The following is a 24,455-nucleotide window of genomic DNA, read 5'->3' on the forward strand; positions in this document are numbered from 1 at the left end:
TTTTACACGGTAATCAAACTTTATATTTTCCCGCAAAAGGAAATTAAACGGTCAACCAAAATAAACTGTCAACCTTCCATGTGGTGCGTAAAACCAGAATGATGACACCTGTCTAACTGACGACGTTACCTTGGCAAGGTGTGTGCCAACATAATGGCAAAGATGATGCCCTGAACGTTCAGCTCTTGATGAGTTCACATTTCTAGCATTTTCTAGAAACCCAGCGATAGTTGGGAGTCAAACTCCACTTTAGCCATTTTCTTCTAAAAGTGTACCTATTAGGAACATGATCTTTTTTGGAAATCCAACTCACATTGACTACTCATTTACATGAGACTCTTTTTAATGACAATGATCATTTGAAAAATAGAGGAAAATATAATTGCCTAAAATGAACAGCTTTAAACGTATTGTTTAAAGTGCAAATATATGTATTAATGTGAAATACATAGATAACTTGAGACATGCAACATATCAATCAATTCATTATAAACAGGTCATTCCTTTAGCAACTACAAGCTAGTAAGCGACCTTACAACTTAAAACAGTACACCTGCTGTACAACAGTTTGCATAAGTGATTGCACTGACATGCAAAACAATGCTCAGAAAAATAACATTCACATGAAAAGCAGTAATTGTAGAGATCTATACACTAAATCTTTATGCTTTGAGTCTTGGCCACAGTTTACACTGATGAAGACAATTATGACAATAAAATAGCAGAATAGTATGAAGCGATACTGCAGAATGAAGCTAGTCTATACTGTATTGTTAAATAAATCAAGCAGACAAAGCCCTCATTTCCTCTTGGCTCTCTGCAACTCCATACTCAGAGCTATTGTGCAGTATATATATGTCCATACTAAGCAGGCTGTGGGATCTCATTAATTATTTAACATCAGAAATAACATGACAACAGGCCATACCTCCTCAGACATCCAAGCCCAATACTCTGGCACCATGACACCTGAAACATTTTGCAGCCTCTTTATTGCGTCATTATCATCTTCTCTTTTGACAATAAATGAGACCTTTACCCATCCAGAATAATATTAGACGTGGACTGATCGAATAATAGATTATTGTAGCAGAGACAGGAAATAAAGCGGAAACGTGGCCCATGGAGGTCACAGAAGAGCTGATATGTTCATGTCAATTACTTAGCAGGGCAGGGATGAAAACAGACAGAATGGCAAGTGTGTGACAAAACATTTTGGATATCTTGTCCACACTATCGCTCGTCTGTCAAGGTCATATGTATCTAAGGTTGGGAGCGAATCCAAAATGAATGCTCCCTATAAAGGCCAAAATAGGTTCCCTTATGAATATTCACTTGCATAAGATAGACGAGTTAGTTTCTTTTTTTAAAGTTTAAATCAATATATTCACCATTCAATAAATCACATGACGAATTTCATCTCATGAAAGGTGATACGCAGCGTTACAGTTTAATGGCTATTCTTCAGCCTAAAGTGAAGTAATAATTCCCGCCACTCATAACTTTGAAGAAGTTCACTAGCAACAATTTACATGTACTTAATGGCATTTCAGAAGATAGAGGGAGCAGCAGCTTTCAAGAAATAACCAAAAAGACTGAGTAAATCAGCATTGAAACCTATATGCACAAACTGACAGCTGATGGTGCCTTGGCTCTAATCGTATTGTCTTGGATTGCCATTGCTATGCTAGCGCCTTCAGCAACATGGTCCAAACCAAAGGGACATTCCCCTACGAACAAACGTGACACGGTGACGGCGTGGACAGAGGTAAAACACGTTAAGCATGGTTCGTCTGCCGAGAACTCGCTTTAATGGCGGGATAGAAACAGTACGCCACAGCAATCATCAGTTCCAGTTTTCCCAGTCCTCCTCCAGCTGAAAAATAAAACATTTCATTTAGTTCAACATAATTGAACTAACTAGGCATGTTCTTTATTGTTACAGTTTGGGGTTAGAAGAAATGCAACAGGAACATTTTGTATTTATTGCCCACCTCTCCTGTAGCCTCAACTCTAGAGAGCACCATCTGGACCTCGTCTTCTGTCATGTCCAGGTCAAAGTCCTTCTCCCAGTCCTCACTGACATCTGTGCTGGACCCTGCAGGGGTCAGGGTGAAGCACAGGATCAGATGGGACCACTTAACACTCTTCTAGAATACTATTCTTGCACTGGCTCTATACACACTCACTGAACTTTACCCACACATACTACACTGACACTCCAACACACACACGCATGCATATTGATCACACACACACACACACACACACACCTAGTCACTTTTACTCCTACCTACATGTACATATTATCTCAACTACCTCGTACCCCTGCACATTGACTCGGTATCAGTACTTCTTATATATATTCCCTGGTTGTTGTTGTTTTATTGTGTTACCGTTTCCATTTTTTCCTTCTTATTCACTAATTAGAACTGTTTTCTTACTTTTAACTCTGCATTGTTGGGAAAGTGCTCATATGTAAACATTTCATGGTAAAGTCTACACCTGTTGTATTTGGCGCATGTGCCAAATAAAAATGTGTTTGATTTTGATTTGATGAACAGCTTAGGCCCTATTCAATCAAACCCTGTTACCACAGTCACACCAATAACTGAATATAATGTCATTTTACCTTTCTTGCCATTGTTTGAAGGTGTAGACTTCCCGCTGTCAGAGTTGAGCTCAAACACCCTCAGGTCCTGGGGCCCCTCGGTCTCTGGTCTGATGGTGGTAGCTGGGGCCTGAACTGTGGTAGCTGGGGCCTGGACTGTTATTCTCTCAGCTGTAGCCTTCTCTGTGGGCTCAGGCTGGGCTGGGGCCTCTAACTGAACCCTATTCTCCTCCTCCTGCTGCCCCTCTGGCTCTTTCTCCTCCAGGCTGGCCTTGTTGAGTTTCTGGGACAGCTCCACGACTGCAGGCTGTGGCCTGGCTGGTCTCACCTCCACCTGGGTGGGCAGGCTGCCGCTGTCGCTGCTCAGGGAGAGGGGAGAGGAGCGCTCCCCGCTTGGAGACGGGATGGGGCTGAGTGGGGTCGTCGCCATTGTGACTGGTGTAAGTGGGGACAGCTGGGTAGCAGGGTTGTCCAATGGGGGCGTGAAGTCCAGGCGAGATGAAGACGTGGCGCCAAGGAAGTCATCTGGGGTAGAAATAAGGGAGAAAACAGTGAGTCACGAGACAGACCTGACTAGTCTGACTGACTTCTTTCAGGTCACATCTCACAGAAGACATTTCACCATTGTGAAATTCCCTATCCAACATACCTTCATCCTCCTCCTCCCAGCCCAGAGCCTCTGTGTGGGAAGTCTGCTCTGCTCTCTGCTTCAAGGCCACTCGCCTGGCCTCCTCCTGGTGGTCAGTCACATTAGTAACCCATCAGCAGAACACTACCAGCTTTTTAGTGCGTCTATTTATCGGATAAGGTGATTATATGAAGTGGGGACAGGGATTTTAACTGGGAAATTCTCTAATAAACATAGCTTACCTGTGAAATAGTTGCACTGAATACATTGTCTGATACCTCCATTTTGTCAGCATGCAGCACACAAAATATCATAAAAACACATGCACTTTCCAGAAAGGGAGGGAGAGGATTGGAATGAGCTTTGGAAGAGGGGGCCTGGGCTTTGTTAGGACACACAGGAAAGTGTCCGAATCCAAATCAAATAGCGGGGGATTTGGTTCTGGGTGCCAAGATTAGTCTTCCAAGAGTCTACTAAGCGACCAGAGCTCTGAGGTAGAGTCCTGCACAGGCATGAATTGTAAGCCAGAGCCCTACCTATGCACGCTACGTTCAAACCCTTATCCTACCCAGGCCCGATTGACTCTGCCAAATATAAGGCCCTCTCGGCCCGAAATAAGAAATAACTTCCTCTGTTAGTAAATCCATAAGCTACTCATGGAGCTCTGAGTATCCATGGCAACAGCTCCGCTTGGGCTGCTCTGCTCACTGACGAGGCAGAGAGCAGTTAGCTGTTCGTCACTCTAAACTAACAACACTCACGGAATATTATTATTTTCTGTGAAATAATCTCTCCTGTCTTATATTTGATGAGGTTGAAGCACTTCTGACAATGTTATGATCTTAGTCAGATATCATTGTACTGCGCAGCATAGCACTAGCAAATGGCTCAGCTTCAAAATGTTAGTGTTTATTTTATTTGCATTTTATTTAACCTTCATTTAACTAGGCAAGACGGTTAAAAACAAATTCTTATTTACAATGACGGCCTACCCCAACCAAACCCTAACTCGGACGAAGCTGGACCAATTCTGCGCCGCTCTATGAGATTCCCAATCACGGCCAGTTGTGATACAGCCTGGAATCGAACCAGGGTCTGTAGTGACGCCTCTATTACTGAGATGCACCCTGAGCAAGGCAGTTAACCCACTGTTCCCTGGGCAGATGGGTTGGGGTAAATGCAGAAGACACATTTCAGTTGAATACATTCAGTTGGACAACTGACTAGGTAACCCCCTTTGCGTTTCCATTTAAACCGCTGCGCCACTCGGGAGCCTCAAAATCCTCTTTAGTGATACTCAAGCTCTGCCCGTAACCTGGTTATTGATGGAAAAAACAGCCACTATCCAGCCCTAACCCTACGTATAATATCGGGGGCTCGGGTTGGGTAGCAGAGCTCTCTACTCTGTGGTAGGAGCCTCTCTCCAAAATGATCTACAACTGGCCAGCAGGGGCGCAGTTTACATTCTAACATGGGATTCTGATAGAAGAGGGTGCATGATGGTTCATGAGAGCTATACATGCCAGTAACAAAACGTTACAAAAAGTGAGTGAATTACCTGGTCCAACTGAAAGACTTTGTAGAAATACCGCTGCCAGAATTCAGAATGGGCTACAGCTGCGGGCACCTATGGATGAAAATACTTACTCTTACACAACGCACAGAGCATTTTAAAAAGTTATTAACTTCTATCTAACTTCTATGAGATAAGGTCTGAACAGGAGGGTTATAAAGTAGGGTTGGGCGATGTCAACCTTTGTCCTATCGTGATTATGTACTCATAAAACATTGTGATGTATGCTGGTATTGGCCAACAAAAAGATAAACAAATATAAAACATGACTAAAGATAACGCTGAAAGCCTGGGCAGACGCTAAGTGCAGGCAAATCTTTTCTAATATTTCTTTCTGGTGGAGTTTCAGCATGGAACAGGTGTGTGTGTGTGTGTGTGTGTGTGTGACTCGTACACATGACGGAGCAAAGTGACAGTCAACTGAAGATGAACGGGCTGTCTTACTGCATTAAGAGTTAGGTTATAAATCATTGGGTGGATTAGAAATCCAAGGCTTAAAAACAAAGGTGTCCATGTATGCCGATGACTCAAGTTTTATATTCAGTCCGTAAACTAGATCCCTGCAATGTCTCATTGAAGATCTAGATAACTTTTCTGTACTCTCTGGACTAAAACCTAATTATGATAAGTGTACAATATTACGTATTGGATCCTTAAAAAATACAACTTTTACATTACCCTGCAGTTTACCAATAAAATGGGCTGATGGGGAAGTAGACATAGTTGGTATGCATATTACAAAATATATAAATGAGCTCTCCACAATGAATTTCAGTAGAAAACTTAAAAAGTAAAGACAGGAAGTAAATTCCTGTCTATTTCATGGAAAAATTGCCCTGATTAACTCCTTATTCAAATCTCAGTTTACTCACTTATGGCGCTGCCTACTACTGATGATTCGTTTTTCAAATTATATGAGCAAGAAATATTTTGCTTTATCTGGGTTGCTTAATTAACCAGACAAGATAAAGCGTGCCTATCTCTATAATGAATATGAAGTGGGTGGGTTGAGATTATTAAATCGAAAAGAACTAATTAATCAATTGGCCACCCAGACTACATACATTGGCGACCTCCCCCCTTTGTTTTTAACACTGCTGCTACTCGCTGTTTATTATCTATGCATAGTCACTTTATGACTACCTACAAATACAAATTACCTCAACTAACCTGTACACTGACTGGGCACCGGTACCCCCTGTATATAGCCTTGCTATTGTTATTTTATTGCTTATTTTGTGTTTACTTTAGTTTATTTAGTAAATATTTTCTTAAATATATTTATTGAACTGCATTGTTGGTTAAGGGATTGTAAGTAAGCATTTCACAGTAAAGTCTACACCTGTAGTATTTGGAGGAGGTGACAAATACAATTTGATTTGACTTCATGCTTCTCAGCTAAAACTATTGTACAGAATTCTTGCCACCAACAAAATGTTGAATATTTGGAGCATATAGTCATTGCAGATCTACAGATTTTTTGGTGAGGATACAGAATCAATAGACCATTTGTTTTGGTATTGCCCTCAGGTACCCTGTTTCTGGTCTCAGGTTCAGGAATGGCTGAAAATGCATAACATGAATCAAAACTTTACCCAAGAAATAGAATTGTTGGGAGAACTGGTCAGTCAATTACTAATACTCTCATTTAAAGTATTTAACTTTAACTCGCAATTTTGTGGATTCTATTCAATTGTATGTTAAACATCACAGCACAGTTGAAAGATATATGGTGCATAGAAATCCGAAGAGGGCGGCCAGCAGAGATCAGTGGGATGGGCTGAAGGAAGCTGAGGGTTGGGATGTGGAACTGGAGATAGGTGGGAGTGGAGTTGCTGGGAGGGGGATAGAATGACGGACAACGTTTTTACATCTAATGCTTGTTTGCCTAAGGCTGATGCCGTGCAGGTGTCCGTACTCGTATGCACATGCATATACACACTCTCATTCAAACGCACACACATGCACAGACACACATGTAAATAGTGCCATAAAGGGATCCTGGAGGGCTGGTGGCCTGGCGGTTGGGAGCTTGGGCTGGTGGCTGATAGGTTGCTGGTTTGGGTCCCCGTTTTTGACCTTGTGGGAGACCTGTCGACGTGCTTTGTGAAGGGAGTTGACCCTGTTTGCTTCTGTGGGCCCCACACGGATCATTTCTTTCTTAATAAGCTTAAACTTTTCATTCCATTTTTTTATAGTCCATTGATATATTGTTTGTTCTCTCTCATTATTAGTCCACTGGCTACCTTAGGTTTTTAGAATATTCAAACAACTTTGAGATGAAAGTCAATATATATATAAAAAATAAAAAGAGTTCTTAACAGGGTGTTTTTTTTTTACCCTCGCAGGTGTCGTCTCCTTCAGACATGAGCTCGTCGTCAGAGCAGATGTTGAGGACGTTAACCAGATGAATTCATTGTTTGAAAGAGAAAGCTTGCATGCATAAAACGATGAAAGCGTTCTAGCCCAAAGTCAAATTCATAATGAATGGCGAGACAAGGGAATATACCCTATGTTTTTGAAAACAGCTAAACACAATATAGTTAAGGTGTCTGTTATAAATGTTTTATAGATTTTGGCTATAAGGCCCATGCATCTGACAAAGTGAGAGAAACAATTCTTTCTGACTGGACATTTTGCAAAGCTTTGGTGAAATTCCTCACTCTGTCTAGCCTACATTAATTTATTGCGTTCTGAAGGCCTATATAACATAGGCTATTTATTGAATTACTCGGAATGTCACTCATGCGCTGCCCGATTCCGTTAGGCCTACTGCGCGGCACCAGTCAGGTTCAAATAGGATAAACCATTGTCTGTCACATCACGATGTTGTCACCATTGATAACGGCTGTCAATCATTATTGATAAATTAACATATTGTAATTTGGCCCAACCCTATTAGAAAGTGTACCATTCTGGTGTAAAGGGCCCTGATAGAGGGGGTGTTGACCAGGAGGTCAGAGATCTCTCCTTTCCTCTCCTCCAGGCTGAAGCTGGAGAGCCACGCATCAAACTGCTCTAGGGAACCTGGGACAGAACACAGGAAACACAATTACAAACACAAAACAATATTTTCATGACCGTTTAAGAACAGCATGAAAATAAGTGGCATAGCAAACTACCCATGTCTTGTCCTGCCAAGTTATTTGCATTCATTGTAATAGGAGTTGACTTTGACCATGATTTATAAGGTAGTGGAGTGCAGCTGAGGGTAGAGTAGACTGAGTAATTATATGGGTGTAAGTCCCTTGTCATTGCCATTCTGACGGCTTTTTTATGTTTTGAGGGAATGAAGCCGGGTTAGTGACGTTGCATGGCACATGACCTTTTCTTTAATGAGAATAGTGAAGACAGATAGAAAAGAAACGTGTACTGCCTCACCATCAGGCTCATTGCAGTATGTAGCAGGGTCAGCCTGCAGACTGTAGAGACGAGCCTAGGGAACAAAACACACACTAACTCAAATGATCATGTGACATAACATGTGTTCTGATATCTAGTATTGCAACAAAAAGAGACCGTATTTTGTTTGTTTAGTATATTGATAACGTTATGCTAATGCTTTCAATAGCCTAATATGCTGTAAACTATTGTCTTTTAACAGTTACATCTCAATATATACACTACCGTTCAAAAGTTTGGGGTCACTTAGAAATGTCCTTGTTTTTGAAAGAAAATTTAAAAAAAATGTAAATTAAAATAACAGCAAGTTGATCCGAAATACAGTGTAGACATTGTTAATGTTGTAAATCACTATTGTAGCTGGAAACGTTTGATTTTTAATGGAATATCTACATAGGTGTACAGAGACCCATTATCAGCAACTATCACTCCAGTGTTCCAAAGGCACGGTGTGTTAGCTAATCCAAGTTTATCATTTTAACTCAGTAACCCCAAACCTTTGAACGGTAGTGTATATATAAATTCCATGTGTTATTTTATAGTAGGTCGAGATCAGGGGAGAAATAAAGAGATGCAACTCCTCAGTCCCCCTTCAACCCCCTTCTCCATGAGAGCTCTGAATAGAGCTGGACAATAGCCATGCACGGGACACAAAGACCGGGGGAGGCCAAGCTCTCGTGCCTGGGACACAGGCCCCCTCCATTCAATCTACATTTCATCATGGTAACAAGCACTGTTGGTCTTCACTATTATTCTACAATGTAGAAAATAGTCAAAATAAAGAAAAACCCTGCATTGAGTAGGTGTGTCCAAACTTTTGTGAGTATTTATTTTATTTTATATTTTTATTTAAAAAATGTTTTTAAAAGATTTCTTTGATTTGCGTATTTTAGGGCTAAAGCTAAATCCTGTGGATTAACCATCCTCTAGTCTGGACCTCAGTAACACTTCTAAACCTGACCACTCTTACATGTTTGAACAGATTGGGGAAAAATTATAACACATGATGTTAATACATAATTTCTGAGAAACATTCTGGTATATTAGCAGTAAATGTAAAACAGCAAGGTAACTAGTCCTTAATTTGGTAAATCACACTGTCATAGTGATAAGCTTAACACAGTATTAACATACTCACCTTGGTGCTGTCATACACCTCTGTGGTGCCTGCTGGAGTTGCCACTAGCGTGATGACATCACAGTCGATGGTCATGTCCTGGGGAGGAGCGAGGGTGTCTGTTATCACTCCTAAGAAACTGGATAGGCTCTTCTTCACCTTCTCTGTGGTATCAGAGGAGCCCTCCACCTGAAACAAAGTGGGACAGGTGACATACCACAGTCAAATGAACTTATCTAATATGGGTCACTATGACCCATAGCTAACAAAATGGCTACACAGCCTGAGTTGACCCTTGTATTTATTTGTTGGATTGTAGTTGCACTCACAGGGCCCTACACACGCCAACACTCACTCCAACATTTGCTCACACACACACTCATTTATACTGACTCTACACACACCAACTCAAATACAATCATTATATACACTGCTGCTACTCTGTTAACCATATATTCTGATGCCTGGTCACCTTACCCCTATATATACAGTGCCTTGCGAAAGTATTCGGTCCCCTTGAACTTTGCGACCTTTTGCCACATTTCAGGCTTCAAACATAAAGATATAAAACTGTATTTTTTGTGAAGAATCAACAACAAGTGGGACACAATCATGAAGTGGAACGACATTTATTGGATATTTCAAACTTTTTTAACAAATCAAAAACTGAAAAATTGGGCGTGCAAAATTATTCAGCCCCCTTAAGTTAATACTTTGTAGCGCCGCCTTTTGCTGCGATTACAGCTGTAAGTCGCTTGGGGTATGTCTCTATCAGTTTTGCACATCGAGAGACTGACATTTTTCTCATTCCTCCTTGCAAAACAACTCGAGCTCAGTGAGGTTGGATGGAGAGCATTTGTGAACAGCAGTTTTCAGTTCTTTCCACAGATTCTCGATTGGATTCAGGTCTGGACTTTGACTTGGCCATTCTAACACCTGGATATGTTTATTTTTGAACCATTCCATTGTAGATTTTGCTTTATGTTTTGGATCATTGTCTTATTGGAAGACAAATCTCCGTCCCAGTCTCAGGTCTTTTGCAGACTCCATCAGGTTTTCTTCCAGAATGGTCCTGTATTTGGCTCCATCCATCTTCCCATCAATTTTAACCATCTTCCCTGTCCCTGTTGAAGAAAAGCAGGCCCAAACCATGATGCTGCCACCACCATGTTTGACAGTGGGGATGGTGTGTTCAGCTGTGTTGCTTTTACGCCAAACATAACGTTTTGCATTGTTGCCAAAAAGTTCAATTTTGGTTTCATCTGACCAGAGCACCTTCTTCCACATGTTTGGTGTGTCTCCCAGGTGGCTTGTGGCAAACTTTAAACAACACTTTTTATGGATATCTTTAAGAAATGGCTTTCTTCTTGCCACTCTTCCATAAAGGCCAGATTTGTGCAATATACGACTGATTGTTGTCCTACGGACAGAGTCTCCCACCTCAGCTGTAGATCTCTGCAGTTCATCCAGAGTGATCATGGGCCTCTTGCCTGCATCTCTGATCAGTCTTCTCCTTGTATAAGCTGAAAGTTTAGAGGGACGGCCAGGTCTTGGTTGATTTGCAGTGGTCTGATACTCCTTCCATTTCAATATTATCGCTTGCACAGTGCTCCTTGGGAGGTTTAAAGCTTGGGAAATCTTTTTGTATCCAAATCCGGCTTTAAACTTCTTCACAACAGTATCTCGGACCTGCCTGGTGTGTTCCTTGTTCTTCATGATGCTCTCTGCGCTTTTAACGGACCTCTGAGACTATCACAGTGCAGGTGCATTTATACGGAGACTTGATTACACACAGGTGGATTGTATTTATCATCATTAGTCATTTAGGTCAACATTGGATCATTCAGAGATCCTCACTGAACTTCTGGAGAGAGTTTGCTGCACTGAAAGTAAAGGAGCTGAATAATTTTGCACGCCAAATTCTTCAGTTTTTGATTTGTTAAAAAAGTTTGAAATATCCAATAAATGTCATTCCACTTCATGATTGTGTCCCACTTGTTGTTGATTCTTCACAAAAAAATACAGTTTTATATCTTTATGTTTGAAGCCTGAAATGTGGCAAAAGGTCGCAAAGTTCAAGGGGGCCGAATACTTTCGCAAGGCACTGTATCTACCTCTATCACTCCAGTATCCCTGCACATTATAAATATGGTACTGGAACTGACCCTGTATATAGTATGTTTGCTTACTTTCTCATGTTCTAGTTATTTCTATTTCTCGTGTGGTTTTGCTCTACCTTATGTTATCTTTAGAGTTACATTTTTATTGATTACTGCATTGTTGGGTTTAGAACTAGCAAGAAAGACATTTCACTTTACTTATGCACGTGACATTAAAACGTGAAACTAGTAAAGAACCAAATGGCCTACCGCTAGTTTGCTTCTAACGGCGCTTGCTGTGGCCACGATGGAGCACGCAGCGTCATGTTGCACCACGTTGGAGAACTCTGTCAGGTCACGCTTTATAAATTCGTATGCCTCTGATGACTGCAAAAACAATAAAACGTTGGAGTTACATGGACAAGTGCAAACAGAGTACAGTAATATGTATGCATTATCAGTGTACTCGGATGTCACAAGGATATTGATTTTCACCTTGTTTTATAATGAGTCATATTGAAGACATTAAATTAGCCTTTTGATGCACAGAACATAACACAACAGTTTGCGGCTCATTGTGATACTAGAGAGATAATCTGGGGATTCGTGCAGGCTACCTTATCTTTGACGGCCTGGAAGCTTTGTTGAAGCCAGCCTCCCCACCAACCGTCACAGCTTTCTCTGAAGTAAAGAGACATAGTGATGACAGAGTATTAAAACGTGATCAACAGGTACTAATGGTGAAATGCATAGCTTACATTTTAGCTATATAACTATTTAGCTAGGCCATTAACGACCAGGTCAGGCAGGATGACAATGCGCATGGCGCCGACAGAGATGGTCGCCTCGCTTCGCGTTCTTAGGAAACTATGCAGTATTTGATAACAATCTAGCCAACTTAGCTGAATTCCTAACCAACACCAGTGAATTTGCATTAGCTGTTAGCTTGCTAGCTAGATAGCGAACAAAGCTACGGTGGAAACCATGGAACTGTATTTTTCCAATCACTGTTAATATTTACAACACACTATTAATACGTCAGTCTCCGCGAACAGGCAGCAAACAGTTTGCTAGCCACTGCTAGCTAGCCATCGAGCTAAACAGCTGGTGCAATATTTTTGGTAAACAAAACCCGATTGACTCGAGAACAGACAAAGCAACTGATTGCATCGTTTTGAAATAGATGAATGTGGCAATAGCTAAATATGAATGGATGAATATATTACATGAAAGAAAAACATGCTGAGAGTGGGATATATTACGATGGTTAATTTATAAAACAAAAACTATTTTGCGACTTCACACTCACCCTTCAGCCATCTTCAGACCATGACATCACCAATATTTACTGAACTCTGACCCCACTGAATGAGGAAGAAGCTTGTAAAATGCAGTTTTTCAATTTGTATCTTCTTCTAGTAAATACAGTTTTAGGATAGATAGCTGATGTAAAATGTATTATTATTATTTTCCAAATTAATTATGTTAGCTATTAGCTAGCTACGCTCTTGGGCATTTCTTTAGGACTACGGTGTCTGCAAAGGATCAAGCTTCGCGTTGGTAGGCTGCTGCGCTGGCGTTGCTGGTGCAATAACTTTATGAAAACTAAATCTAACATTGCGTTCAAATTCTCCTTACAAAATGTATCATAATTGAACACCAACCTTGCACCCACTTGTATTTATTATCAAGTCCAGCTAAAGTGAAAGTTATCGAAATATTTCAGAATAAGCCTGGCTGAGTCAGTTGTAATAGGTTTGCATATTTGGCTAAGTATGCCCTTTCAAAGTTTGTATCACTAATTTTAATGGGATGCACATTATGCAATTACTTTTTAAATGGTTTATGAAAATGTTCATGGTCTATAGCCTATCCTTTTTAATTAGTTTGAGCTTGTTCAGTATTATAAATAAGGTCAAATCTGGCCTGCCAGTCAATAGCACTCTCTCCTAGAGAGAGGTCTGAAAATGTAGGTAATGTAGGCAACACATTATAAGATTTAACTCACCTAGCCACATGATTAGTAATCAAATCCGCCCGTATGTGACTCGATCTTTAATGGGTCTACATTAATTCCCAGACCAGTGGGTTGTTGACCCTATCCCAGCTGCGTTTCCCCCTCATCAGTATGCAGGGTGAAGGGATCCCGACTTTACTGAACTGATAGTAAAATGGTCAGGCTGCGAGCTTCTGGAGGAGAGCTCTCCCCTAATTGAAGATCCCCTGTATCCAGACGCAGCACAATGTGTGCGTATGTTCTCCAATATGTCTCTCCTGTCCAGACCCTCAATCCCCCTAATTGGCTCCTTCAGTTCCCTAATTAACGCTGTCGATCCTGTCTACTGCTGAGCCCAGGGTAACACACACCCTTCTATTGATTAGCATTCCTTCCTGTTAACTCATCCATCTGTGTCTATGGGGTGGGGGCCATCAGCTATCATGATCATGACTACTGCATACAATAGTGAATATTCGGACCACACAGTCTTTACTCTCCACTCATTTGAAAAAACGTGGGACTTTTATTTTCTCTGATGCTGCAGTGTATTGTGTCGCTTTCAGATATTTTTCTTCCTACTGAAAAAGCTGTTGAATTTTAGAATGTTTTTGCCCTTAATGTTTATATTTTGTTTTTGAGTGTAATTTTTTATGGATAAGTGCCAAATATTGTCAAGCTGTTCGTGGTAATGTAGAAATAGGCCTGCAGTCATTAAACATGACAAAACCTTTATATTTAAAGCCCTTTTACATTCACACATCCTATGTTATATGTGTTTGATGTGGATTGCCCTAAACGTGGGAGCATATTCACAGCATATGCTCCCAACATACTGAATATACTTCAGACAGCACATAACAGGTCAGCATATGGTAAAAGCACTATGATGACAACAGTGGCTGGTCATAATGGCCTAGAAAGGCACTGTCAGTATTGTATGATTTAAGATGCATATCAATTGCACACCACACAGACACACACCCTCACACCCTCACACACTCCCGCACCCTCTCCATCCTGCTGCTGCTGCTCCGTGGGTTAACACCATCTGCTAACGATCAGGAAACACCAGCTTTGCACAAGTCAATGTCCCTAATTATCCACCTAAAGGAGGGAGGACACCAAAGGGAGGCCGACCCCACTAATCCCCACAATGTGTTCTACTTCCCATTCCCACCTGTGCCCAAATAAAGGGGGGCCTAGTGGGAGGACCCAGGATCCAAGTGTCAGGGGACCAGGGACCAGGTGATGCCAGAGCGCCTGTCCCCACCACAGAAGGCCCCTCCCCGGGCTAGGCTGGCAGCTGCCTCCCCCCACTGGGACGTCCCACAGCTGACAGTCCCAGAGTACTGACAGGGGTTCTTTACAGTGTCAATAGCCCCATAAATTAGAGCTAACCGCCTTTGTGGCGGGCGATGTGTCAGGCCTTTTGGCCCAACAGTGCTTGTTACCATGATGAAATGTAGATTGAATGGAGGGGGCCTGTGTCCCAGGCACGAGAGCTTGGCCTCCCCCGGTCTTTGTGTCCCGTGCATGGCTATTGTCCAGCTCTATTCAGAGCTCTCATGGAGAAGGGGGTTGAAGGGGGACTGAGGAGTTACATCTCTTTATTTCTCCCCTGATCTCGACCTCATCCGTCAGCCATGGGAGGATAAGCATGTATTTTACACGCTTGATTTGTTGCTAAGTGAGGGTGAGCCATTGTTGTGGGTTTGAGTAAATACACGTCTGTGTCATCCATCCCACATATGTCATTGTGCTGAAGTGTTTGGTATAGTTAGTCAATCATTGACTATAACGTTTTAAAATATCATTGATTTCATGAAAATATATATTTTTTGATCTTTTAAAAACTGAAAAACAAAAACTTTGATATCCTCTGTTTTGATCTGTTGGTTTTCAAACACTTGAAATTGCAATGGTGCCATATGAGACTTGGTGTGTATTCTTACGTTGAAACATCCTAAGTAAAAACGGCACATATTTACTCTTATTGTTCTGATGTGTCATAGGTATGAATACAGGGACAGTGACAAATCCTCTGGCCCATAGATGAGAGGGCCACAGCCCTGTCCCCTGCCTGTGCCAGACAAAAGTGACGCGCCGTCCTGGCGCCCGCGCTGCCCTTTCATCTCCCACACCCTGTTGAGGTGAAGATGGATGATCCCAGAGCTCAGAGTGCCATATTCAGCCTCCCTCTGCAGCATTGCATTGTCTGGCCCTTCTCTCTCTCTTTAGCTCAGGGTAGACTTCTCCTCTCCCACCCCTCCCCTACCCTGCTCAGCACCACTAACTACTGCACCTCCCTGTGCAGTGCACAGGGATGGTAAACTGATAGGGATATTGTTCTTTGTGTTTTACTGTTGTAGTGCTACGTAGCCTGTTTCAGAATGAGAAAGACAAAAGACATGCTGAAAAACACATGCAAATAATATGGAAACAGATGTAGATAGATTTACAGCAATTTATGTCTCAAGCAAAACAGCAGAACATGTATTTTTTAAAAGGTTTAATTTAGGAAAATAAGACACCTGCAGAAGGACACAGCACTTTCCATCTTTGTCATTTGTTTCAGTAACACTGAATTTCCGATATTGAATAGCAATAGCAGATATTATAGCTGTTACATTCAAAAAAGAGCTTCAAGAACAATAGTATGAAATACAAAGCATAACCAAATTATCTGACTTAAATTATCTAAGTGTTTCTGTGTGTGCATTTAAATGTTTTCAATATAATCAAGGAATGTCATTTAGAAAAATAGCAGCGGAATACTCAATAGAAGATATATACAAAATATGTACAGGTCCTGGGGGCTACCAATGTTTTTTACAGTTCAACCAACAATTTATCTCAGTCCTCAGTCCACTACTTAGTCCTGGGGTGGGCACTGGGCCTCAACTACAGAGCTCAGTCCTGGGTGTCACCTGCTCACTTGCCCATGGAAAAGCTATGCAGGGTGGATGCGGTGGTTGGTAGAGGCTGGCAGAGCGAGCAGGGACAGGGCATACCAGGAAAGTGCCTGTAGGAGCTGGCTAGGTGGAGAGGGTCTTTCAGCAGGCTCTGTACGGGTGCATGGTGGAAGCCCAGGTAGCTTGCAGAGGGTGGTGAGTGTGGGGCTGGAGCCGGGAGAGGCGAAGGGTGGTGGAGAGCCGAGGCCGTGCTACCCACCAGGGAGTGCAGGGACTGGGCCAGGGGGTGTAGGGGGAGGTGAGCTGTGGGGGCCGGAGGGTTGATCCGGCGGTGGCTAGTGCGACTCTGGGAACCACCACCTCCATACACGTCCCCCACCAGCTTCTTCATCTCCTCCAGGGAGCTGGACAGCATGAGGATGTAGTTACGGGCCAACATCAGGGTGGAGATCTTGGAGAGCTTGCGGACGGAGGGCCCCTGAGCATAGGGCATGACCTCCCTCAGGCCGTCCATGGCCTGGTTCAGGTCGTGCATCCTCTTCCTCTCCCTGCCGTTCACCTTCAGCCTCAGGTCCTGCACGTCACCCTCTTTGAGGGTCTTGCTCTTGCCTCCCCCAGCACAGCGGTCAGTCCTGCCCTGCCCAGCGGCCCTGGCTGCCCCCTCCTCCCGGCAGTAGGCTTGGAACATCTTGTTGGAGAAGAAGCTGCCCATGGAGTCATCCACCACCAGATCTGGAGATGAGGAGCGGCTGGAGTTGGAGCCAGCGTCAGAGTCCATCTCAACAAATGATGTTTAGAAAATAAATGTAAAACACGAAAGTGGGAAAAAACAACTAAAACCACAAAGCAACTGAGGTTAGAGCCAAATATGTTTGTGAAAAGTTCTTGAAAACAAAAAACAAAAAGCTGGATCTTTCTTCACTCTCTGTTGTCTGAGTAGGAAAGCTCACAGTTCCCTGAGGGCCGATGCTCTCTCACTGTCACTTCTGTCAGAGTTCAGTAGATAGCTAGATACAGCAGGCGCAGGCTGTGTCTGGTTCTCGTCGGGGGTCTGTCCCCCTGCAGTCCTACAGGAGTGAATTTATACCCCCAACCCCAACAAAGGAACAATGAGGCGCATAATGAGACATTTAGACTCGCAGCCAATTGCAGAAGGGACACAATTTCACCCCTTGCAGCCCCACCCCGCCCTTTTACAGCCCCCACCTCCCTACGCCCACACCCACGTTTAACTCCCCTTCATCTCCTTATCTTCTGATCATCTCATACACAGTAGCCCTTCCCTGCAATCAAATGACCTAGTGGCCTCGTGGGTGGAATGTTATTCATATTTTTCATAATTTCATAATGAATTAACATTATTTTTTTAAAGACGCAGAAAATCCGGTGTGTCTATGTCAAGCGGTTTTGTTATATTTCAGTTTTCTGTGATGTATATAAAGTGTCAAATTGGAATGCAACCTCAAAATGAAAGTCTATAATAACCATGAGTGTGAGGTGTATACTATTGTTCCAAAGTAGATTTGTTTGACTACCAAGAAACACTCTGTGTGACCCTGATTTAGCCCATTGCAGTAAAGGTTTTTAACCAGAGCAAGCAAGTATTCACACGTACGTGTTAAGGCATACACAACACTGTGTTAACTTAACACAAGACATCTCACAGTCCATCAGACAACCCACACATTAGACTGACTCATAATGGTCCTCACGTGTTCGTGTGAAGATATAAAGGGCACAGTTTGTCACCAGGGGTCTACATTTGCAAGTATGTGAAGGCGTTAATGTAATGGTTACGGTGTGATAAACTGTGTTTAAATGACTAATGATTATTCCCCCTTTAGAGTCAGTGCCAGTGGGACACTGAAATATGTGTTGAATTCTGACATTCACCCAAGCAATGCGTAATGTAGTCAACATTAAAATGTATGTGCTGCCAGTGCTGGACATTGATCACCGTGATGTACATTGAGTACATGTAATGTTTGATGTGTTGCATTTCATTTGGAGGGAAATGTAACCAAATATTTAAAAAATACCTCCATCTCAATAAGAATGTGAAAATCAGGTCAGTAATGAACCGGAAATGTTTAGTACTGCCTCTTGTCTTCACTTAAAGGCTAATATAGTATTCTTGACATGGTCATATAAAATACAGTTCTATGAAACCCTGCATGTGGTGCTTAAACCTAGACAAGAACAGTGTTAATGGCAGGCTAAGTACAATTCAACTGTGGATAAAGACAATAGGGTCAGATTCAATAAGACTTAGCCCCCAAACAGTCTGCGAAATCACATCACTATCACTGGAAGGGGGTCCTGGAGAGGGGAGGAGGTAGTTAAAAAGATACTAAAGAGTGGGCGATGCATTGTCGTGCCCTCATTCAGCCGCAAAGCCCTTCAGATTGGGCCGGTTAACTTTCTAAGATCCTGTGTAGCGTGGCTATTCCTCCATGGCTCTGCAGTGGCCATAGAGGCTTCATTAACATCACTATAACACACACTACTGTGTGTGTGCTGGTTCATACGGACTCTGATTACTCACACAACACAGCTTATAACACTTTCCTGAAGTGACACAACACAGAATTTATGTAGATGTTATTTGCCATGGACACTTCTGAAAAGAGTGAGGATATTATCAACATGTATGTACGGTATATATGTACAGTATGTATGCCCACAACATGCTGAATTGCTTGAGAAAATACCACACAGTTGCTATATTCAAAGCCTACTGGGCACACGCTGGGTTTAATCAACATTGTTTCCAAGTAATTTCAATGAAATTACATTGAACCAGCGTAGAATAGACATTGAATTGACATCTGTGCCCAGTGGGAGAGAATCCTTTTCATTTGGTTGGATATTATCATGCATGGCTCCAGCATGCTGTCCAGATGTCTGGCTGTTTCTCTAATCACATGGCTGAGATATGAAGCCCAGCTCGATCTTTTCTCCGAATCACTCATTTTATTTTCACTAGCACATTTTTGTCTCTTGCTCTGGAATTTCCTGTGAAATGATGCCAACGCTAACCTAGGGGAAGTATTGTGGGTGGGAGTGTTGGTGAATACACCAGTGCCTGTGTGTTATGTTGTGTAGTTTCAGTCCTGATGAACAATGTCCCGATGGGCAGAAGTGGGAAGTGTAACTCACTTTTGTAACTATTCCTCCCGCTTGTCTAATGCAATACCAACCACGACTCTGCTACTTAGCTTCTCTGATTGGTGCACTGGTACTTCGGTCTCTCTGACTAAGCCTGACTCTAAGCCTGACTCTAAGCCTGACTCTAAGCCTGACTCTAAGCCTGACTCTAAGAAGTCGACGGTCTTATCGGTGCATACAGCTGTTGTATTTGTGGACACATTTAAATAGTGTTAGTGAAAACGGACCATAATGAAAATATATTGTTGTTGTCATTGTGATTCTTTGTGCTTTGGTTGCAATCACTGAAGAGGTAGGCTACCGCATTTACAGTGTGTGTATTTTGATAGCCTGTGATGATTGACTGTTTGAATGTAGTCTGTTCTGTAGTACAGGGGTGTCAAAGTCATTCAATGGAGGGCCTTGTATGTGCTGGTTTTGGTTTTTCCTTTAAATTAAGACCTAGACAACCAGGTGAGGGGAGTTTCTTACTAGTCAGTGACCTTAATTCATCAATCAAGTACAAGGGAGAAGCAAAAACCCACCGACATTCGGGCCTCCGTGGAATGAGTTTGACACGTGCTGTAATACATACATTTACTCTGTGTGAGTGCATGCATGTGTGTCTGTGTGCTCGTCAAACACACATGCGCAAACATAATTCAAGAGAGAATCAAGTGGGTCTACAGGACCCCCTACCTCTGTTCCTATAGGGGGGCTCTGCAGGGTTCCAAGGCTTGGCCAAGTCTCAGGGATCTTATAATTGGATAAACCTTGAGAGCCAACTTGGGCCATTTGTTCAGAACATATGGATTTGACCATCGTTAGGCTGCTAGCCAAAATGGCTGCAGGGGACTCAGACTCCTAATTGGGTTCGGTCCTAATTAAGTATGTGGGACACAATGGCTCTTATTTCGCTCTTTATTAGTCACACACACTTTATAATGGCTGATTTGACTTTCAAACAGGGACGATGTTCCACACTTCACATCAGGGATATCACTGTTCCATCTACTGTTATTCCTTTCAGGTCTATGGTCTACATATTTCTCTTCTTGAGGGAAGAGCATAAAGGTGACAACATTACCCCTTTTGGTGACAACAAGATTTAGGGAAATTATGAATCATTTCAATAGCTTGTATTTATACAATTAGACCCCTCAAATTCAACTCTGGACCTCGAAGCCAGTGCAACTGCTTTTTTTAATTGTTCCCCTCTAATCAGGGACTGATTTAGATCTGGGACACCAGGTGTCTGCAATTAATTATCAGGTAGAACAGAAAACCAGCAGGCTCTGGACCTTGTAAGAGTTGAATAACCCTGCCATATACTCCAGCCAGTACCGGGACAGGAACTCAGTCACTGTCACTAGCCGAATACCCCCCGGTTATTCAACCCTGCACCTTAGAGGCTGTTGCCGTATGTACATAGATATGGAATCAATGGTCACTTTAATAATGGAACACTTGTAACTTCAATAATGTTTACATACTGTTTAACTAATTTCATATGTACTGTATATACTGTATTCTAGTCAATGCCATCCTAGTCAACTATTGCTATACATATACTGTTGTATTCTACAGATATATTAAATATTCTATCCACATACTGTCCATAAGGTCTATACATCCCAGCACATACACATATATGTGTATGTATATATGTTTATAGTACCAGTCAAAGGTTTGGACACACCTACTCATTCAAGGGTTTTTCTTTATTTTTACTATTTTTGTACACTGTAGAATAATAGTGAAGACATAACAACTATGAAATAACACATATGGAATCATGAAGTAACCCAAAAAGTGTTAAACAAATCAAAATATAATTTATATTTGAGATTCTTCAAAGTAGCCAGCCTTTGCCTTGATGATGGCTTATCCTCTTCAGAAGAGTTAACTCTGGGTCTTCGTTTCCTGTGGCGGTCTTGTGGCGGTCATGAGAGCCAGTTTCTTCATAGCGCTTGATGGTTTTTGTGACTGCACTTGAAGAAACTTTCACTGTTGACGTTGAGACGGGTGTTTTGCGGGTACTATTTATTAAAGCTGCCAATTGAGGACTTGTGAGGTGTCTGTTTCTCAAACTAGATTCTCTAATGTACTTGTCTTCTTGCTCAGTTGTGCAACGGGGCCTCCCACTCCTCTTTCTATTCTGGTTAGAGCCAGTTTGCGCTGTTCTGTGAAGGGAGTAGAACACAGTGTTGTACGAGATCTTCCGTTTCTTGGCAATTTCCCGCATGGAATAGCCTGGATTTCTCAGAACAAGAACAGACTGATGAGTTTCAGAAGAAAGGTCTTTGTTTCTGGCCATTCTGAGCCAGTAATTGAACGCACAAATACTGATGCTCCAGATACTCAACTAGTCTAAAGAAGGCCAGTTTTATTGCTTCTTTAATCAGAACTACAGTTTTCAGCTGTGCTAACATAATTGCAAAAGGGTTTTCTAATGATCAATTAGCCTTTTAAAATGATGAACTTGGATTAGCTAACACAACGTGCCATTGGAACACAGGAGTGATGGTTGCTGATAATGGGCCTCTGTACGCCTATGCAGATATTCCATACTAAACAATCTGCCGTTTCCAGCTACATTAGTCATTTACAACATGAACAATGTCTACACTGTATTTCTGATCAATTTGATGTCATATTAATGGAAAATAATGTGATTTTCTTTTAAAAACAAGGACATTTATAAGTGACCCCAAACAGTTGAACGGTAGTGTACATATATATATATATATATACTGTATATATAATATAATACTCCAGATTCAAACATTGCTCATCCTAATATTTATATATTTCTTAACTGCATTCTTTTACTTTTAGATTTGTGTGTAATGTTGTGATTTGTTAGATATTACTGCACTGTTGGAGCTAGGAACACAAGTATTTCGCTAAACCCGCAATAACAATGGTTAAATATTTGTATTCGACCAAAACAATTTGATTTGATTTGATTAATGAACAACATGTGAAAAACCCATTAACAACATGAGAGTAGGTGAACAGTCCTGCTCTGTCTGCATGTGTAAATGTGAGAGCCTCGTAAAACCCTCTCTCCTTCATTGTTATTCATGTGTTTACAGAAGCGATGGGCCACACACAGAGAGAGAAGGGATGAAAGAGCAGCCAACCTCCGCTCTCTTTTACCCTGAATTGAAGTGTTTGACTTTCCTCTCTGACCGGTGCCTTTAAAGACCTCTCTCTCTATTCAGGGCCTCCGTGAGTTTCCATTTTGAGGTTTAGGGACCCCTTCGGCCACCTCTTGGGGTTCACGTCCTATGAAAGTGCTCAGGTGACCAGAAAATTAGGGCATTATCACAGGCATATGCTTGTAGCGACAGAGGATCAGGCCAGATTAGACCCATCATGGCTCAATAAAGTACTAAACTGAGGAGTAAACACTGGCCTGTGTACCGTGTGGCTCCGCTACTCTCTCTCTGACATTGTTGAACAGGATCAGTAGAGATGCTCTGTACACATCAGGCCTTAATCTGGACCTACGGGTGACAGGACAACACCACAGAAGACAACAGAATCAAAACCAAAGACAACAACAGTAACGACAGAAAGAGAGATAGACTGGCAAGAGACTCTCATCATCTTTCCATCTCAAACCCTCACTTTGTTTTTGAAGTTTGCCGTGGGACAGATTCCCCAAAAGCCGTCCGGCAATGTTATCAGAAAAATATATTTAGGGTTTGATTCATTTGCTCACTTCAACTGTCTGCAAAAGAGTTATCAAGTTGTTTCAGAGTTTAGATGAACAGCCTTACAAGTGTTCTGTGAACAGGGAGCGCAGCCCATTGTCATCACGGAGCACTAGCACAAACAGCACTGTGATTTATTCATTTACACAGTCTGAAACAATTGCATTATCTCAACCATAAAAACAAGACAAGGATGCTATGAAATTCCCCCGGGATGTTTATGAGTCACTTAAGAGTCCAATAACTTTCCCTGCACGCTGTTCTTTAGGTCCCTTAATCTTTAAGCGGCTGTGGCTGGGACCCTGCTGTGGGGACTTGAGGGAGAGGGTCCCTGCCGCTCCCTGGGCCCAGGGACAGAGGCTGATTATGGTGGGATGAAAGGAGCCGTGGCCCTGTCTTCTGGACCTGAATGGAGCTCAGTCAGCAGGCTGTCCCATATACAGCTCTGCTCCATGCTGCTAGCGCTTCATAAATTACACCACAACTACCACAGAGAGCGCAGGGGAGCCCGGCGGGGAATAAAGAGAGAAAGGGAGAAAGGGAGAGAAAAGAGAGAGGGTTGTCAGTGACATTGAGGGGACAAGCCCAGGTCCAGTAGAGGAGCAGACCCTTGTAAGGGTGAGAAGGCCCAGTCCAGCAGCTCTCCATCAGGTGTCAAAGACCACCATCACTACCCCCTCACTGGGTCGCTCACACACATTGCCTGGTGGTCTCTGGCTCAAAATGCCACAAAAAATTAAGGGTACACTACATACCTAATTTTACCTACTTCAGTGGTTTACTTTCTGTTAGGCATACACTATCTGTGGTTGGTTGCCTACAAATGCTACTAGGCTATTTGCAGAGAGACACATACAGTAGTTCTCCCTGCGACACAGTGCAATCTTCTCAACAGTGCATCCGGTGACGTCATCTTCTTTGCCATGTGAATGATGTGACAATACCTTCACCAACACTTGATCCTGGATAGTCTAGTCTGTGAGTAGATTAGGAAACAGATTAAGCCAGTGCAGTATCAATCTAGAATCATAACTACCAATAAAGTCCTGGTACCTATTGATCTATTCTAACAAGGACATTTCTTGCATCAAATAGTGTGAATTCAATTGGCTGATCAAATGATCTCTCCAGCTTTGTATTGGATAAGACATTTATCACAATCTCTTTCATCACAAACAAAAAAAACACACATACACAACACACACACTTCTTTTCGGAGCCCAGTGTATCAGAGTACCATTGTGC

General features: G+C 42.2%; 2 protein-coding genes across 2 annotated transcripts; both read right to left on the minus strand.

Moving 5' to 3' along the window:
- Window positions 1–325: 325 nt before the first annotated feature.
- On the minus strand, window positions 326–13,003 carry LOC110498003 (BSD domain-containing protein 1). Its single transcript, XM_021574528.3, has 11 exons — window positions 12,740–13,003; window positions 12,048–12,111; window positions 11,701–11,817; window positions 9,353–9,520; window positions 8,194–8,248; window positions 7,724–7,839; window positions 4,798–4,866; window positions 3,261–3,345; window positions 2,633–3,136; window positions 1,995–2,098; window positions 326–1,876 (listed from the first exon to the last, which is right to left on the minus strand). The coding sequence occupies exons 1-11, from the start codon at window positions 12,748–12,750 to the stop codon at window positions 1,847–1,849; spliced, it is 1,323 nt and encodes a 440-aa protein (XP_021430203.2). The 5' UTR covers window positions 12,751–13,003; the 3' UTR covers window positions 326–1,846.
- A 2,929-nt stretch (window positions 13,004–15,932) lies between these two features.
- On the minus strand, window positions 15,933–17,378 carry LOC110498582 (oligodendrocyte transcription factor 3-like). Its single transcript, XM_021575235.3, has one exon. It carries the CDS (start codon window positions 17,117–17,119, stop codon window positions 16,361–16,363), a length of 759 nt encoding a protein of 252 aa, XP_021430910.3. The 5' UTR covers window positions 17,120–17,378; the 3' UTR covers window positions 15,933–16,360.
- Between the last annotated feature and the right edge of the window lie 7,077 nt (window positions 17,379–24,455).

This window comes from Oncorhynchus mykiss, chromosome 19, assembly GCF_057628025.1.
Source record: "Oncorhynchus mykiss isolate SJ-2025 chromosome 19, ASM5762802v1, whole genome shotgun sequence".
Taxonomy (NCBI): Eukaryota; Metazoa; Chordata; class Actinopteri; order Salmoniformes; family Salmonidae; genus Oncorhynchus; species Oncorhynchus mykiss.